General features: G+C 29.1%; 1 protein-coding gene across 1 annotated transcript; it reads right to left on the bottom strand.

The window, feature by feature from the left end:
* Positions 1-524: 524 nt before the first annotated feature.
* Positions 525-12,744, bottom strand: LOC145841988 (vacuolar protein sorting-associated protein 53 homolog). Its single transcript, XM_082949316.1, has 6 exons — positions 12,495-12,744; positions 5,996-6,228; positions 4,202-4,288; positions 3,757-4,020; positions 3,260-3,440; positions 525-2,213 (listed from the first exon to the last, which is right to left on the bottom strand). The coding sequence occupies exons 1-6, from the start codon at positions 12,735-12,737 to the stop codon at positions 780-782; spliced, it is 2,442 nt and encodes an 813-aa protein (XP_082805442.1). The 5' UTR covers positions 12,738-12,744; the 3' UTR covers positions 525-779.
* Between the last annotated feature and the right edge of the window lie 5,255 nt (positions 12,745-17,999).

Raw genomic sequence — 17,999 nt, 5'->3', positions numbered from 1 at the left:
TGTTTTATTTTACCTAGTAAAGTATATAGATAAACTAAAACAATTTTCTACTAGTAAAATGTTAGTTTAAGAGAGAGTTTTTCAAACTTAAATCAAAATTTTTCAATGGAATTGAAAAAAGAGAAGCTAAAAATAATTGAAAACTTACTTAAAAACTAAATAAAATTGTAAAAATTAGAAAGCTTTTAACATTGATTAGAATAAATAACTACGAACATGTACAATGTTAAAAGCTTTAATTAGTTTTTTTTTTCAGGAAAATAGAAGCAGTCAATGTAAATTATATTGATAAAAAAAATTATTCGATCTAAAACAAATAAAACATAGAAACGTAAATTATGAAATAGTTTTTTTTTAATCAACTATATTTGTAAGCAAAAGTCAGTGTTGAAATTTAAAATTTTTAAGTTTAGAAACTAGAGTATAGTTATAAACTACAAAAATAAATAACAATTAATTAAGAATTTTAAAATTATTATAGAGATCTGATAAATAATTAAATATAAAGCAAATAATATGTGAAGCATAGCACAACATAAATAAAAATTTATAAAAAAAAATCAATAAACATTTTACTAACATAAAAGGAACAAATCTTTAAATGTAACGAGTAAAATTATAATAATATAATGAAAGTACTGTGGATACAAAAATACTTATTTCACAAAAAATATCTACACATACAAATGGACAACAATCTAACAAAAACATTGTATTTTGCGCAGCCAGCAATTTTAAACAAAAATGTCAAGCATAGATAAAAACGAGGGCAAACAAGCTTACAAGCGTTTCTTGATCAAGTTCTCCAGCTTCTTGATCCTGAACGACGAATCGTCGCTTTCCTGCTTGTTCAGGGAATTCCCCTTATCCGAAATCTTCAGCCCCCGCCGGAACGCCTCCAGTATGGGCGCCTGCTCCACCTTCCTCAGCCCCTTCATGTCCACCACCTTCTGCACCTGGTCCTGGTCCGCCTCCACCAGCAACCGCATGCACGAGGCCACGAACTGGGCGGTGGGCTCGTGCGGCGTCATGACGACCTTCAGCAGCATCTCGGCGCGGGTCATGCCCTTGACCACGACGCGCGTGTAGGAGCTGGGGGCGTTTCTGGGAGCCTTGGAGCCGATCGAGGGGAGGGCGAGGAGGAGGGTTTTGAGGGAGTGGGCGTCCAGGAGGAGCTGCTCGGCGCTGACCGTGGAAATCGGCTTGCACTTGGACAGGTGGAAGACGAACGAGGCCACGAACGAGTTGGCCAGCCTCACGCAGAACTGGGTGAAGTACTTCCTGGCCTTCGACAGGTTGGCCCTGACCAGCGGGATCGTCTTCTTGAAGCAGGCCTCCACCAGGGTCACGTACGAGCTCTGGTCGCCCACCGAGTCCAACGAAGTCCACGACCTCTTGGACATGTCGCTCAAGTGGTGCTCGCAGGCCAGCTGCAGGTCCTGCACCAACAAGTAGATGCAGTTCGAGATGACGGACCCGAAAATGTCCCTTTCCTCCGTCATGTTGATCTTGGACTTCAGGTGGCCGTCCACCCTCTCCCTCAGCTTTTCCTCCAATTGCGCCACCGTGTCCAGGCAGTAGTCGGCGGTGGTCAGGATGGAGCAGGTCAACGTCACTTCCCCGTCGCTCAGCCTGGAGTTTTGGTTGGCCTGGTTGTCCTTCAGGATCAGGTTGGTCACCGCCTGCAGGCTCAGCGGACCCGGGACGCTCGAAGCCGAGCTGCTGGAGGCTTGGTTGGACAGCTTGGGCAGGTTCTTCATCATGATCTTGCTCGCGTACTCCCTCAAGTACTTTTGAAATATCAACGCCAAGTCGCACAGGGGCTTGCCGGTGGACAGCTCGAAGCAGTTTTTCAGGCACTTCCGGTAGCAGGTGAAGAGGACGCCGCAGCTGGCCAGCTCCTCCCCCTCGAAGCTCTCCGTCAACTTGCCGCTCCTGACGGCCTCCACCTTCTCGCTGATGTCCCGCTCGAACTTGCCCATCAGCTCCCTGAAGCTGTGGTCCTGCGACTGCACGTAGATGTGCAGGTGCGGCTCGAAGCAGACGGAGATTATTCTCACGAACGGGCTTTCCCCTTCCTCATCGACTTTCTCCTCAACTTCTTTCTTTTCTCCCTGCAGGAATGGGTTGGTGGCGGCCTCGGCGGATTTGGCCCTCCGCACGGTGGCGCCAGTCAGGCGGTCGGCTAATAATTTCTCAAACTTTTTCGTGTGCTGGATAACAATATTTTGAGTTAAAACAAACAAAACATTTAATAACGCTAAATTTTTTAATATTAATTTGATGTAAAGTTTCTTATATATTTAATTATTTACAGTAACCTCTCGCATCTTTACGCACTCTCGTTTAGTTACGCATTTTAAAGTTCCAAAAAATTCAAAAATAAAAATTTTAATTTTTCTTTTAACTGCACAAATGAGGTCTACTGTTTATTTTTATTTTAAAATATTTTTTTAAATGCTAATACACCTCTCTATATCTTTAGACTTTGTATACTTATGTTCCTCTACTAATTGATGAACATTTAGTTATACCTCAGTATATCATAAATTTTGTTAACAATAAGAGATTAAATTTAAGTTTATCCTTATATGGGTAGAGGTCAAACTAAAAATAAATGTAGTAACATAAACAACTTTTATTAATCATTTTTCTTATATTTTATATATTTTTCTTCAAAAGAAGAAGTCCATTACAGCACCAAATGCATATTTTTGTAGAAGACTATAGAAACAGATTTTAATATAGACATCACACCATTTCTTTATTGTAAACTAATGCTTATTTATAAGTTGAACTTGCCAAGTACATAAGAATATAAATGTTAAGTATCAAAAAAGTCACATACAAATTAAGACAAAATCTACTTGTTATTAGAATTAGTATTTTTTTTTACTAGTAGTATTATTTTATATAAATTTGAATCCTTTTTTTTAATGGATGTATAGTTTTATTTTTTGTTTTCAGATTTATAAATAAAGTAAACAATTTGTTAAAAGTAAGAAAGTACCCAGTCTGCTTTTAACTAGAAGCATTATCAAAAAACAGCCATTATAGTAAGTATATTTGGTACCTCTCGTATCTTTACGATCTCTCGTATCTTTACGCATTTTTTTCTGTGGACGCAATGTGCGTAAATAAGCGAGAGGTTACTGTATTTCATTTTATGTGGCATGCTTGAGTACTTTTTAAAATTTGTTCACAGCCAATCTTGCAACTTTAAAAAAACCTTCTCAAGTCTGCACAACAAATAACGAACCTGGATGGCGAACAATAGTAAATTGACGTCAATTTCCGACTGCCGCTGCCGCATCACCTTGCCCAGCTCCTCCCTGGTGATGCGGCAGAACTCCACCGCGATCTCCTCGGAAACCTCCCAGTGTTTGGGGAAGATGGGTGAGAGGGTCTCCTCGAAAGACACCAGCAGCTCCTTCACCCATCTGAATGGTTAATGGTGGTTGTTTTGTTGTGTGAATAACAATTTTTCGTTCAAATGATTTTTGATACTTGTAAGATAAAAAAGTTTATGTTTGAACTAAAAAAGCTAAATGGTTACTTGCTTTAAAGACGAAATATATCAACAAACTCATTGAACAAACAAAATAAAAAGTTTATTATAAAAAGGTTTTTTGTTTAAAAAAAGCACCAAAAGCAGACTCGAAAGAGATACTATATTAACTCGTTTTTTAAGTTTAAAAACACTTCGACTTCATTTATTCTAAAACACTAAAACTATTTGCCAATTAATCCACCCACCTGTACCGCTTGGTGATGTTGGTGAGCCACGCGTCCTCCTGACTGCTGTCGTACAAAACCAGGTACTCGTTGAACTGGTTGCCCAGAAACCGCTTCAGCATCACCCGCCTCACCCGCGCCTCCAACACGTCCGCCACCTCGCAACACTGCCTCAGCACGCCCAAGTCTTTCTGGTGCGGGGAATCACCGAAGGCGCGATCGAACTCGCCTATGACCAGCTTGGTCAGGTCTTCCTTGATTTTCTTCACTTTGGTTGACAACTCCCTTTTTTAAAAGGTAGTAACAATTAAAACACCATTCGTTCCACAAATAAAAAGATAAGAAAAAAAAAAAAATCTTAACAGTAAAAACAATTTTAACTGATAAGTTTAAATACGAGTATTTTCAAATGCATACGTACTACGACTTAATATACACCTTGTATGTCAACTTAATTTTTTCTTACCTGACTGTGTCCACCTGCTTGTACGAGTCGAACTGCTCCATCACGTTCAAAACTCCCTGCAACAATCCCGCCGCCTCGCCGTACTCTCTGTGTATAATTTGTGAAATAATAAAATTAATTCAAGGTAGGTTTGTTTAAAAATATTTTAACCCTGCGTTTTTGGTGTCTAACTTATGTTGGTTCAAGGTAGGTTTAAAAAAAATCTATTGAAGGTTTGTTCTATATCAATAAATTTCATTTTGAGGTAACTTTATTTTAAAAGGTTTCTATACGTAGCCCCATGTATGGTGAAAACGCTCTCCGAAAAAATAAATTCCTATAGCTTATTTTAAATAGAAAGTTTTTTTTTATTTGAAAAAAATTAAATCTAAGCTATTGTCGGTTGTTTTAATTGGTAGCTAGATTTATTTTACGTCAGTAATTTAAATGCCCTCATTTGATTTTGAAGGTAGATTTATATTATATAATTATATACGTTTAGTTATTTATTAACTATTGTTCGAAGTTGTAATTAAATACTGTTAATAATTTAGATTCGCTATATTTAGACAAGAATTTCTTAATATTAGTCATTATAGCTGGTTGGTGGAAATAAACAGTTAATGGTTAACTTTTTTTTAAATTTATTTAATTAGTTACATAATCGAAATAAAAGCTCACACTTAGTTATTATTTTTCAGGTAGATTCTAAAAATAAAGCAGTATGTTTTAGTAAAGTTGAAAATATATACTTAAACGTTATTGTGCTTTAATTGATGGCTTAAATAACTAAGCACAGTTTTCTTATAACATTTCTAAACTAAATATTTAAATACTAAAGATAGGTTTTCTATTACATATCAACTAATTGGAATCTAAAATAGCTTGTGAATTTTTATTTTAATGATCTTACCTATTGATATATTTTTTTTACTATTAAGATTGCCAGTAATTTTTGCTGCTCATACTAAATCAAGAACAGTCTAGTATTATTACTTATTTGTATTAAGGCTGTTTTTATGTGCAAAATAAATTAGAATAATAATATAAAAGTAGTTTTGTTTCCTACTCTAAACTATAAAAAACTTTTTTTTGTTTCTTTTAGATTTTTAAAAATTCTTCAGTAGTTCCACACTGTCCTAAAAAAACAAAAACAAATTTAAGATATTTTATATTAAAAATAAAACTAAATGAAGGAAAACATGGTTACAATATAATTAACTCAAAATAAAACAACTTTTTTGAAAAAATATTGTAACTTTAAGATAAACTACAATAGTCCGTATTTTTATTTTAAAAGTTAAAGATACTAGTTATTAAACAGTGCGAACAGGGTAAAAATTTTCTCATAACTGAAAGATACGCATTCTACGCAAGGTACACACTTTTGCCTTGGTTCAAGCAGCGTACCTTACCGATGTCCCTACTACACTTGTAAACAAACTAATCTGTTAGTGGTGAAATTTATTGGGATATAAACATACAATGTTTTACAGGATATAATAGACATTTTAAAAAGTTATTTTCATGGTAAGATCAGTTTTGGTTTAACGTAAAGTTATTCAACACTCTACAACAGGGGTCGGCAGGTCAAAAGAGGAACGTTTTTTATGTGCTTTAAAAAACAAATTTAAAGATACTTTTTTAAACAAAAAAAAGGCGTTAGATTATTCTTTAAAGATAGTACTAAAACCTAATTTTTGTTTTTTGAGAATGTTAATATATCTAACTAGTTAAAAAAAAATTAATCAGCTCGCGGGCAGCAGTTTGCCGACCACTGCTCTATAACAACTTGTACAAAAATCTGCAACCAACTTGTTAGCGGTCAGAGTCTCCAGCGTGTCGGTGCCGCTGATGAGCATGTGCAGGTGGTTGTGGGCGGTGATGGCGGTGGTCAGGTTCCGCTTCGCCACGTCCAGCTGCTTGATGTCCCTGGTGATCTCCTCCACCATCTGCTCGCTCTGCTCCGCCCGCTCCTTGATGGACCTGATCTTGTCGAACAGCTCCCTGATCGACTTCTGCGCCTCCATCAGAGCCTCCTCGCCCGCCTGGGACGTTTTGATTTTTTTTTGGTTAATTTATTGTACTTATTTTTTATTTTAGACGATTTTTTTATCAAATTTGTATATTACAGGGTTGCCAGCCGTTTTTTCAAAATATTTGCAAGGGTTTTCCAGGTTTTTTTTGCCTAGATTGTCAAATTTCAGGTTTTTCCAGGTAAAGTAATTTTCCTGATATTACTTATTGAGTACGAGTAGCTAGTTAATGTTGAAAAAGTCTTCGAGATGTTAGTACGTTTGTTTGGAACTTGAAATTGTCATGTTTTCAAAAATTTGATTAGTTGTTAAGTATAAAAAACTTATTCAAGTATTTTCTAAACTTCTTATGAATAAAAACACGTTTTTAGAAACATCATTAACTCTCAATTCCTATGCAGTTTGTTTTATATTCTAAATGTTGTTAGTATATGGCTTTAAAACTTTTAATTATTTTGTTCTATATTGACATATTTCCAACAAAAGATAATGCATACAAACTAATTTTCCTGTTTCAAAACAAATAAATACCAGATCAGGGTTTTTTGCTAACCTTAAAATTGAAGGCCACAAAAATTTACTTTGAAATAACTGTTTTACATCTTAAAATACCTTAGTAATTCTAATGTATGTTTGAACATAAACTAACAAAGTTATTTATATTGCAACTCTTAAAAACTAAGCATCTGAATATTTACTTTTTATTCAATACTCATTAGTTTCTATCTAGACCAAGGTTTCTCAAACTATTTTTAACTTGCCCCCTTTAAAGAAATTAAAAAAGCTATGGTTTAACGAGATTACTCAAAAAACTAATACTAAAAGCACCTAAGCCCTTTTTTTATGCTTTTTATCAACAACTCCATAATATCTAGACTAAGTTTCAAATTATGAGCTCATGGCACCTACGTGGCTCCTTAACTGCACATGGCCCGCTGAGAATCTGTCATGGCCCCATAAAGGCCACTGGGCCCATTTTGGGAAACCCTGACCTAGACCATGAGTCAGCAGCCTTTTGTAAGTCGCAGTTAAGTTTTACAAACAAAAAAGCTTATATAGAAAAAAGTCTGCTGCATTTTAAAATAGTCATACAAGAAAACGTAAAAATACTTTTTTAAACAAAAAAATTGAAAAAATAACAATAGAGCACTACTAAAGAGTATTTACTAAAAAATTGTAATTGTAATTTTTAACATCATATTTTATTGCTTTTAAAAAATTTTTTATCAGTTAAATAGTACCTTGTGAGTAAAAAATGTTTGCTCTCATTTGGTCCGTGGGCTGCAGTTTGCCAACCCCTGATCTACACCAACAAATTTCTCAAGAGGTGGCTCGAAAATTGGAATGATATAAAAAATAAAAGAGTTAATAGCTCCTAACTATCAAATGTATATTGTACAACCTAACAAGAATTCAAAGTAGAAAGAAAAACAAAAAAGCTAATAAAAGATTAAGGAGCTTTATGCTAAAAAAAATTAAAGCTAGTCTTACCAAGAGAGAACTCACTAAGTTAAATTAAATGAACAAAACTTAAACTTTAGAAGTAAATTGATTATACAAACAAAGTGCTTAAATTGTAGTAACATGCAGAATACAACAGCAATCAGTTTTGTTTATTGTAGACAACAAACTTTTTGCTATATTACCAGCTGGTTAGGTGTAAGCAACAAATATAATGAAGCATATCAGTTTGAAATACAAATAAGTGCTTTATAAGTTATAAAAATATATGTAAATACAGTGGATTTAAATTAAGTTTTAAAAATATGCTGTTATTTACTTCTTGTAAATGCTTAGTAGATATAGACTATCAAATAATTTGAATAAAAAGAGAAATATTACTTTAAAGAAAAAAGAAAAACTAGAAAATGTACAGGGCTTTAAAAAAAAATTAACATAAATTTGCAGTGTTGATTGTTATAATGAAAAAACCACTGATGGAAGAATTAAAAGCAATGCTGTGAAAAAGTTATGTGTTGTTGTAATAGTTCAATTAAAACTTTGTAAACAAAAAATTAGCTGATTGTTTTTAACGTTTATTATATTTTTTTTAACTATTATAAAAATTTTTTAGATAAAAATAAGTTTTTTAGTAAAAAATAGTCTTTTGTTTTTTGCAAAGAAAATAATAATAACAAAAACCTTATAAAAAATTAAAATCTCTTTCTTGAAAATTGAGCATAATTTATAAAAGATAAGGTTTTAAAAAATTGTCCTAAAACTGGTTACATGACTATCCAAATTCGGACAACTCAAATTCCGACAATTCAAATTCTTAAAAAAATGTTAAAAGGACTATATCTCAATAACTAATATAAATTTGAAAAAACTAAAAAAACACAAATGTAGATCTTAATAATATCTAAAGCCACTTTTTTCTTTTTTTCAAAATCTAAAACACTTTTCAAGATATTTTAAAATTAATAAAAATATCTATGTTTTTTACTTTATACAAACCATATCTCAAAAAGTATTTAATTTTTTACAAAAATAAAAAAATGGCCTGTAGATATTAACATGATCTACATATGTATTTTTTATTGTAGACAAATATACAATACTTTTTTATTTTTAGTCGTTACAATCATTTATTAACAATTTGAATTGTCGGAATTTGAATTGTCCGAATTTGAATAGTCGTGAACCCCCTAAAACTATAGGATATCAAAGACTAAAAAAAAAAGAAACTTTTTAATTTCTCAAGCATTAAAGATTCAAAAATTTTAGAAAAATAGAATAAAAGATATATAAGCTTATAATTAATAACTATTTTTAATTCTTTGAAAAGCTTAGTCTTGTTTTTAGACAATCAAGTATAAAATAAACAGTTAAACAGGATGGTCACTGACTTCTTTATGGGTTTAAAGTACAAGTGTTATTGTCTGTTTTAAGTCAAAAAATAAAAATAAATTTAATGAATAAAAGCTTTTAGTACTAAAAATTTATTTAAAAAATGCTGTATTGTTTCTTTAAATTTGTTTTATTATTTAAAAATCCTGAATAATAAATATTTCTTTGTATATAACAAGTATATTTCTTATTCTTTCTAAATTTCATGGTTGGAATAAGTTGTTCAAATTTCCTGGTTTTTCTAGTTTTTTTGCTAAAATGTTTAAACTCTAGGTCAAATGTCCACCCTGAGTTAAAGCTAATGCAATCTGCTGCACTGGACCTAAGTATAATAATAAGTCAACTAATATATATTTGGTTAAGTAAAATGTTTTCATAAAAATACAGTTTTTGTTTAATGCATCACTTGACAAAATCCAGAAAGATTCAAAGAAACTTGTCAATAAAAGTTTTTTAAATCTTAAAAGAGTTTTTAAATAGAAATTAAAAACAAAATAAATATGTCTACTAATAGGTTCTAATTCTTTATGAGCTAATAAAATATTTTTAATAAATTTCCTGCCTTTAAAAATTAAACTTTTAATTAAAACCGATTCAAAAACACATAACCAAAGACTCAAAAGACTTTAAAAAGTTCCAAAAATTCAATTAGACCCAAAAAAATATGAATTGCGAAAGCAAAATAAATAATCAAAAATAAAAAAATAAAATGTTTAGTGATGATAAATTTTCTTATTAAGAGCATGTTTATATCAAATTTCCTGACTTTTCCTGATTTTTTTTCAAAAATCCCCATTTTTCCTGACTTTTATATTTTTTTTTTCGGTTTTCCTAACTTTTCCTGATTTTGTAGCAACCCTGTTACTGTCACCTTCGGTTTGTCATCTTAGCTTGTTTATTATTCTTTTTAGTCTAGTCACATATTTTAACTTAATATACAAACAACATAGTAATAGTTGGCAGGCTATAAAAACTAATAGCAAAGCACTATCTATATGAAACTAAAAATAATACTAATATTTAACAAATATCAACAATTATTATTATGTTCCAATTAATAAAGTAAAAGTAAAAATAATGAATAAATAATTTTTTAAATCAAATAAGTTTCTTAATATATATCTTTTAACTATAACTTTCTACCAATTAGAATGAAAATAAATAGCAAGTTAGTTACTTACTTTAAGTTTACTGTAATCTCTTCAAAAACTATATTTGATTACTATTTTATGTAAATAAGTCATTTAGAAATAAACATCTATTTTTTCACTTATATGTTGTAAAAAATAAAAAAATTCTATAAAACTGATCACGTAAAAAAAATTAATCTTAAATCTTAAAACGTTTAATATTTATAACTGATGAGATATTTTAATGAAACTTAGTACCATATAAAACTCTAAAAAGGTAACAAATACACTACTTCATAAAAAATGTTCAAGTTTAGAACTGTAACTACTGTATTAGTTATATACAAACAATTTTTAAGACTATTATACTTAATTACAAAGATAGAAAAAAAAAATGGTTAAACACAAAATGTAAAATCAAAGAAAAATCAAGTCCTTTTTTAGAAATTCCTAATTTTATCTAGGAGAATCAAATCTTTTTTTTGTAAAGCTGCAGAAATCAAGGTAAATGGGATCTCTGTTTTGCCTCTCATAAAGAGCCTATTGAACTTTCTTACTTTGTTCGTTTTTATACCCAAACTACTTAGAATTTTTAAAAGAGTTAAAAATAACTATAGCACAGTAGGCCTGTAACTAGAAAAGTCTGTCTACATTAAAAGTTATACCAGTTAGCAAAGGCAATTTGAAAGCCTTTCGCTTAAATCAATCTTTGATGTCTTTAGAAATAAAAAACCTTTACAGTATAACCATAAAAGAACTTCTATCAAATAAAAGTTATACTTTCAATAATTAAAAAAAAAATTCAAAGCTTTGTTTATCAAGTTTAGAAATAGCTCAGAAATGTTAGAAAATTAAATTAAACAATTAGTAATAAATACTTATTATGCAGCAAACCCTAGGATTATCTTCACGCCAAAATCACTATCAACACCAGGTGGTAAAGATCCAATATCAAACTTAAATAAAAGTAATTTACCAATTCTGCTGCTGTTGTGAAGCAAGCTATATTGAATTGACAACAAGACATCTAAGAAAAAGTATAAAGGGGCATGTCCCAAAGAGTGTAGAGAGGTTTTGCTTTTCAGAAAAGAAGGATGACATATCGGTCAAGATTTTAAATGCACATCAGCAGCATTCATTGCAGAACATTTGGTAAATAATTCAACATGTGCAAACAGTTATAAGCTAAAAATATTTAAATTATTAAAACTTGTAGTAATGTTTTCAATTTGATCAAACTAGAAGCTATTTGTACTTTATTAAGGAAACCTGTTATTTTCTGCACAATTAGAGTTTAAGTTTTCAAATCCTTAGATTTAGTAGTATTTAAAAAACATTTGAAAAATATACTCAAATAAAGAAAAAAAACTTAAATAAACAATATTAGCTTACTTTGTTTTCGAAAACACCCTATATAACTTATTTTTAACTTTTATTAATACTTTCAGTATAATGTGTTCTTTGTTGTTATAGAAGCTTTATAATTTACATCTATTGAACATAAATTCAATTTATAGCTACTACAGCACAAAAACAATCTAAATATGAGTTTAAGTTGTTTATTTTTTAGTTTAAAATATATGTATTTTTTTATTATAAAAACTTTAAAGCAAAAAAATTTTAGATAACTAATAGTTCAAGTATGATAACTTTTGTTCTAATATACTTTTATTTTGTTTGGAAAAAAATTGCCTCAATCTTGGGCTACATTATATTTTAATTTTTGAAAAAATTTACAAACACTTAGTTTATACAAAATTCCATGCTCTATTTGTAGTTCAGCACCCTAAGGCTTACTGTTAATAGATTACTTCATAATGTATAAAACAAGTGATTTACTTCCTGTGGCCTTAACTTGACATAATTTTTTTTGTAAATAATAATTAATTTCCAATAGAAATCATTTATACAAGTATTACTACTGTAAATGACTTAGATAAAACTTCTTTATGCAAAAAAAAAACTATCAACAACTTTTATATAATTATAAAAGAACAGAAAACGTAGAAATCGAAAAAACTTGTAATATAAATAGTAAAACATCAATTATAATTAAAATACTCTGTAGTAAAAAAAAAAAACTTTATTAGAAAAGTTACCAAAAACAATTGTGGTTGATATATCTGAACAGGAATACTTTACATATATAAAAAAAACTCAAAAATAATTTAAATTTATATGAACTATAAAATATGACATACATATTAAACTTAAACTGTCATACTAGTGCAAATTTTCTTCTTGTAAAAAACCTTAATGACCTTTGTTTAATTTAACATATAAAAAACAAAAGCCAACCTGGCCAGCGGTGGTCTGCTGCCTCACCGCCTTTTTAACCTCGCCGTCCAGGTCCTGGATCCTGGTTTGGACCTGGGACACCACCTCGTCAATGTTGGACAGGGACTGCTCGGTTGGAAAGATTTGGTTGATGTAGTCGACCACGTTGAAGTTGGCCTGCTCCAGCGGGTCGTCCGAGGGAAACACCTCATCTAACACTTGCTGCACGTCTTCGGGAAAGACCACTTCTGCTAGCATGTCCATGTCTGAATCTTCCATTGTTTTGGTTCGTTATACAAAGCTGAAAGGTTGCAAGGCTTAGTTAAACATAACTTTTATTTTAAATTTTAATTTAAGTAACTTTTTAAAAATTTCATAATGCTCTTATGTTTAGTTCTTTACTTATGAGTAACTTGAATTTTTAGTTATAGAAAACTGCTAAAGACTTAATAGAAAGGTTTTTGACCATTTTTGACAAAGCTAAGATGTTCTTCTGCCATTATAATTAGCCATAATTTTAATAAAGAAAGCTTAAATAGCAAGGCCGTAGAAATTCTATTGAGTCAACTCTATACTAAATATGGCACAATTTCTAAGAGTTAAATTTGACTAGTCGATTTTAAGTATTCTTAGTATTCAATGAAAATAACCCACGACTGAAATTAATCTACAAAGTAAGAAACTTTTGTAGAAGAACCAGATCAGTACTTTTCCATTGCATTACCACAAAGAAAGTTTTTAGAAAATAAAGCCATTTAGATTTAAAGCTAAACTTCTTTTAAAGCAAGAAAAAATCTTAAAATTTTGAAGATTATATGTTTAAAAGTTAAACACTTTGAGTTAAGAAACATTAACAACAAATTTATAATTTAATCAACGGAGATATTAAGATTGTCAAAAAAAGAAACAAATACTCATAGCTGCAGACAAAACAACAAAGTTATACAAATTACAAAACCTTTGATACATAAACTGATAAAAAAGTTAGTCAGAAAACCTTCAATTAAAGCAATGTATTGTTATTAACAGTATAAAAAAGAAGCTAAAATTATTGTAATTAAAAAACAAATTGACAATCATACATTAAAACAACACTATGTTACATTAAAAGATCACAAAAGTAATTTCACAAACCAGATGATAGACTAATAAATCCAAAAAACCATGATGAGTTAAATTAGCAAAACAATAGTAGAACATTTAAAAAACAATTTGGAAAACAAATGACTTCAAGCAATGGAAAAGCACCAAAAAGCATTGGAATGATATAACAGCCAACAAAATTAAACAAAGATTTATGAAGTTTGATATTAATGATTTTTTTTCCAACAATATTTGGAAAAGTATAATAAAAACAATTAGGTTATGCTAACAAATACAAAAAGTCACCATAAATAAAAAAGAGTAAAATTTAATCTATAGAAGTTTTCAATATAATCTAAGCTATGTATTTAAGTATTACCGATATGAAAATAGGATTTTTTGGTAGTTTCATCCACTTTCTTTTAATTACAAGTTTTTTTTTTTCACGCTGTTAGTAGTAAATTTAACTTAACATAAAAAGGTTGTTTTAAATATTTTTGAATTACATACTTGAAAAATACTGTATTAACTATCTTAAATGTGCTTTATTTCATTGCAACCCAGTCCTTGTCATTAGAATGCTTTAGAGGCTTAGTTAAAGTCTTGATATATAGAAAGTCTGAAATATCTAGTTATAATTTATAGTTTCTGTTTGTTTTTTAACAAATAAAAACTATCTAGATAAGGGTTTCTCAAAGTGGGTAATAATAAGTAAAGGGGTGTAAGGGGGGCAATTTTAAAATTTTGAAACCTACACTAGACATTCTTGAGTTGCAGATGAAGATCAAAAACAAAAAAAGGTCTTAGTGTTTTAAATGGTAGATTTTTGAGTAGTTTTGTTCGAGGGGGCGATGGCTTTTTTAATCTATTTAAAGGGGGCAATTTGAAAATAAAGTTTAGAAAACCATGGTCTAGATGCATTTTCTAAAAAATGATAAGAAACTAATTTTTAAGACTATTGTATAAACATGAATTAGATGTAGAATGTTAAGCAAGATTTTCAAGGACTTAAAGAAAATTGTTTAAAAATTAAAATTTTTATAAAAATTTCTTCAAGTATCAAGTTTCATGATTAAAAAGTTCCAGTAACTCATTCAACATACTTTTTTGTATTTAGCTAAAAATTTTATTTTATTTTCAAAGTTAACAAAAATTTAATGTTGTTTAATTGAATCCTTTTAATCTTAGTAAATAGTAATATTAAAACTTTAAAAACTTATCATTAAGAAGTTTACTTTAAATAAAAACAAAATATTAAGTACTTAACAATAAAAAACTAATTAAATTATTATACTAAATTGTAAACTTTAATTTATCTCTCACAGCCAATTATAGGTTAGCAGACGAAAAGTACAGTCTTTGACAGGTTTTAAAACATAATAAAGTTTCTGTTAAGAAACAAAAGACCAAAATTTGCTACTTACCAGGGCAGCGTACTTTTTAATGTAAAATCCATTAGTTTTCAAATAAATACAATGTCAACAGGGTTTATACTGTGTTAATTATGAAAATAACATAAAAAAGCAAAATTGCTAACAAATTACTATCATCTGACCTTTAACCTATGATAACTCCTTAGATATTGACTTGCTTCAATATTTTTTAAATTTATGAACTTTTATGATATCTTGTCCTAAAACATTACCAGGAACTTTTGGTTTTTTGTCATCTTAAGTTTTTTAGTAGACTTAAGATGAATCTCCATAAAAATTTCAAAAATAAGATAAAATTGTACACAAAGTGTTGTTACGATATTTCCCACTGTAAAGTTATGTATTTGTAATATTGATCAATTAAAACTAAGTTTTTATACATATTCAAACTGTTATTATATGTTTTGGTTTTAAGAAAACAAACAAAGATCTCAACTACTGGAGGAAAAATTATGAATTTATTCTTTCAAGAATTTATTTAACAAACTAAGTTTTGGTCAAAGACCTCATCAGTGCTTAAATAAATATAAAATGATATGTAATAGTCCTGGAAACAATTAAATTAAAAACAAATTTTTACTCAAAATTTTCACTTTAATAACTAAACAAAGTAAATTTTTATATTAAGGTAAGATATTAAGAATTTAAGGTGAAGTTTAAATTTTAGTTAAGTTTTAAAATCAATAAAACAACAATAATAACAATAATAAAAGCTGTATGTAGCTTTCTATTTTCTTCTAGTTATTTTTGCTTAACTAAAACATTGCTTAAATAAAAATGTAGTTAATAGTATTAAGTGAGACCAAGTTAAATGCATTTTAATCAAGCTAATTTTTATTGTGACTTAACTATTGAAAACTTAATTTAAAAATTTGAAATTTTGCTTGAATAATTTAAAAAAAAAACTTTTAGTTTCAAGAAATTAATAGCTACACAAAAATTTATTAAGAGCATGCAAAAAACCTGTATTACAAGCAACTTAAGTTTTGAAGGGGGGTTTTTGGAAAAAGGGGAGGAACAAAAGAGCTCGTGCTATTTATTTAGGTTGTCCCTTTTGTTGGCTTTGGCGATGCGACCTTTTCTAATATGCAAGTACTGCAAATGCTTTGTTGATTTTTGGCTTTGCCAATATGGTGGATTATTTCTAAGCTTATTTTGTAGTCAATAATGTTATTTTTAAGCTTCCATATATACTTCAATATTTCTGTCGCTTTCTCTTTATAGTTTTTAAAGTCATTAATATGGTTGTACCATCTTTTTTTTGAAAGTGCCACCTGTTGAGCCCAAATAGTTTTTTGTTTCGTTTTCTGATCTGATTGTTGCTTTATATATTACATTTTCAACTAAGCATTTATTCTTAAGGGGAAATTTGGCTTGTTTGAAAGTTGCACAGAGTTTTGCTTTTTTCATCGTTTTTTGTTTTTAAGTATTTTCGATTATGTTTTTGAATTAATTTCTTAATATTGCTCATGCAGCTATATAAAATTTTACAATTATTGCTCTTTATTATTTTGTTTAATTTGTGGTCTTCTTTAAATGTTTTGTTAGTTATTTTGGTAAAATTTTGAGTAAAAATTTGTTTTTTAACTTAATTTAATTGTTTAAATGCTATTTTAATGACTGTTACATATATTTTTAGACTTATTTCAGCACTGACGAGGTCTTTGACCAAAACTAAGTTTGTAAAATAAATTCTTGAAAGAATAAATTCATTTCAAACTGTTTTAGCAAAACTTTTTAAAACTACTAATAAAATTTAAGCTATTTTTACACTTATAAAAACTAAGAGCTAAATATAAACACAATATTTAGAATTTTATACAATATAGATTTTGTTAAACAATAGGCTATCAAGCGACCAATAACTTTTTTGGTCAATCAAACCAAGTGTTATGCTTATCAAGACTAAAGCAAACATGAATGAGAGACTAAAACTAATTTACAGAAAACTCTGTTCTGAGGTTCAATTTGTTTTTGAAACTGTAGCAAGCAATACTTTAAAGCCTACTTACTAATAAATAAATAAAAGCTGATATAAAACATTTTCATGGTTGCCACTGATCAAGCTGAGAAAAATTTCCTGACTTTTTCCTGACTTTTTACTAAAATTTTCCTGACTTTTCCAAATCAAACTCTTAAATTAAACTTATTCTGAAATACATAATCTAACACTTAAACTATATAAAGCTTTCAATCTAATTTTAATACAGATTAAAAACAACAGTTTTTTGCTGAATTCTATCATCAAACTTCCAGTACATCACTTAAACCATCTTTGTATGATTGAAGTTTGTAATAAACAGCTCTATCAGCAAAATACTTGTATTATTACCTTATAAACAATTTTTTAGCATTTCCTAGCATAAATGTATCTAAATAAACAAACTTTAGTCAGACTTAGCATATAAGTTGTAAAACAACCTAGAAGTTAAAAATATCTAATAATAAAAAGTAATAACTTTAAACATGTTTTATTTATATAGATTGTTCACTTAGTTTAATAAAATACTACCCAAACTATTTAATATAAAATCCTTAAATTGAAACCCAATTAAATAAGAATATACTTAAGTAACTGTAAAAAAAAGACATTAAAAAGTAAACTGTTGTATAAAATATTTCCTCTTATCATTTAGTATAAAATTTGTAACAAATAAATATACTCTTATTTACTTTAAAAACTTAAGTTACTCTACAAAAAATACAAACAATAAGTAAACTTAATTTTGGCATATACCTCTCTTATAACTTATTTTATAAATTTAAACAACTTTGAAAAAATTATAAAGAGGTAAAGTATACACATTAACTTGTTACATAAAAAACTTAACTAACTGCTTAGTTATAAAGAACTCTATTGTTTACTTGAACAAAAAACACTTTGATTCTAAAATTATGCTAGATAAACTTTTGTGTATATATCACAGTTTCACTATGGATGTGTCCTTGCTACAGATCATCAATACTAAAAAGCACACAAAATCTGCTTGTTCAATATATTAATAGAAAA

This window comes from Thalia democratica, chromosome 8, assembly GCF_965202585.1.
Source record: "Thalia democratica chromosome 8, ktThaDemo2.hap1.1, whole genome shotgun sequence".
NCBI classification, from domain to species: domain Eukaryota; kingdom Metazoa; phylum Chordata; class Thaliacea; order Salpida; family Salpidae; genus Thalia; species Thalia democratica.
The sequence above is the reverse complement of the archived record's forward strand: the minus strand, read 5'-3'. Positions and strand labels throughout refer to the sequence as shown.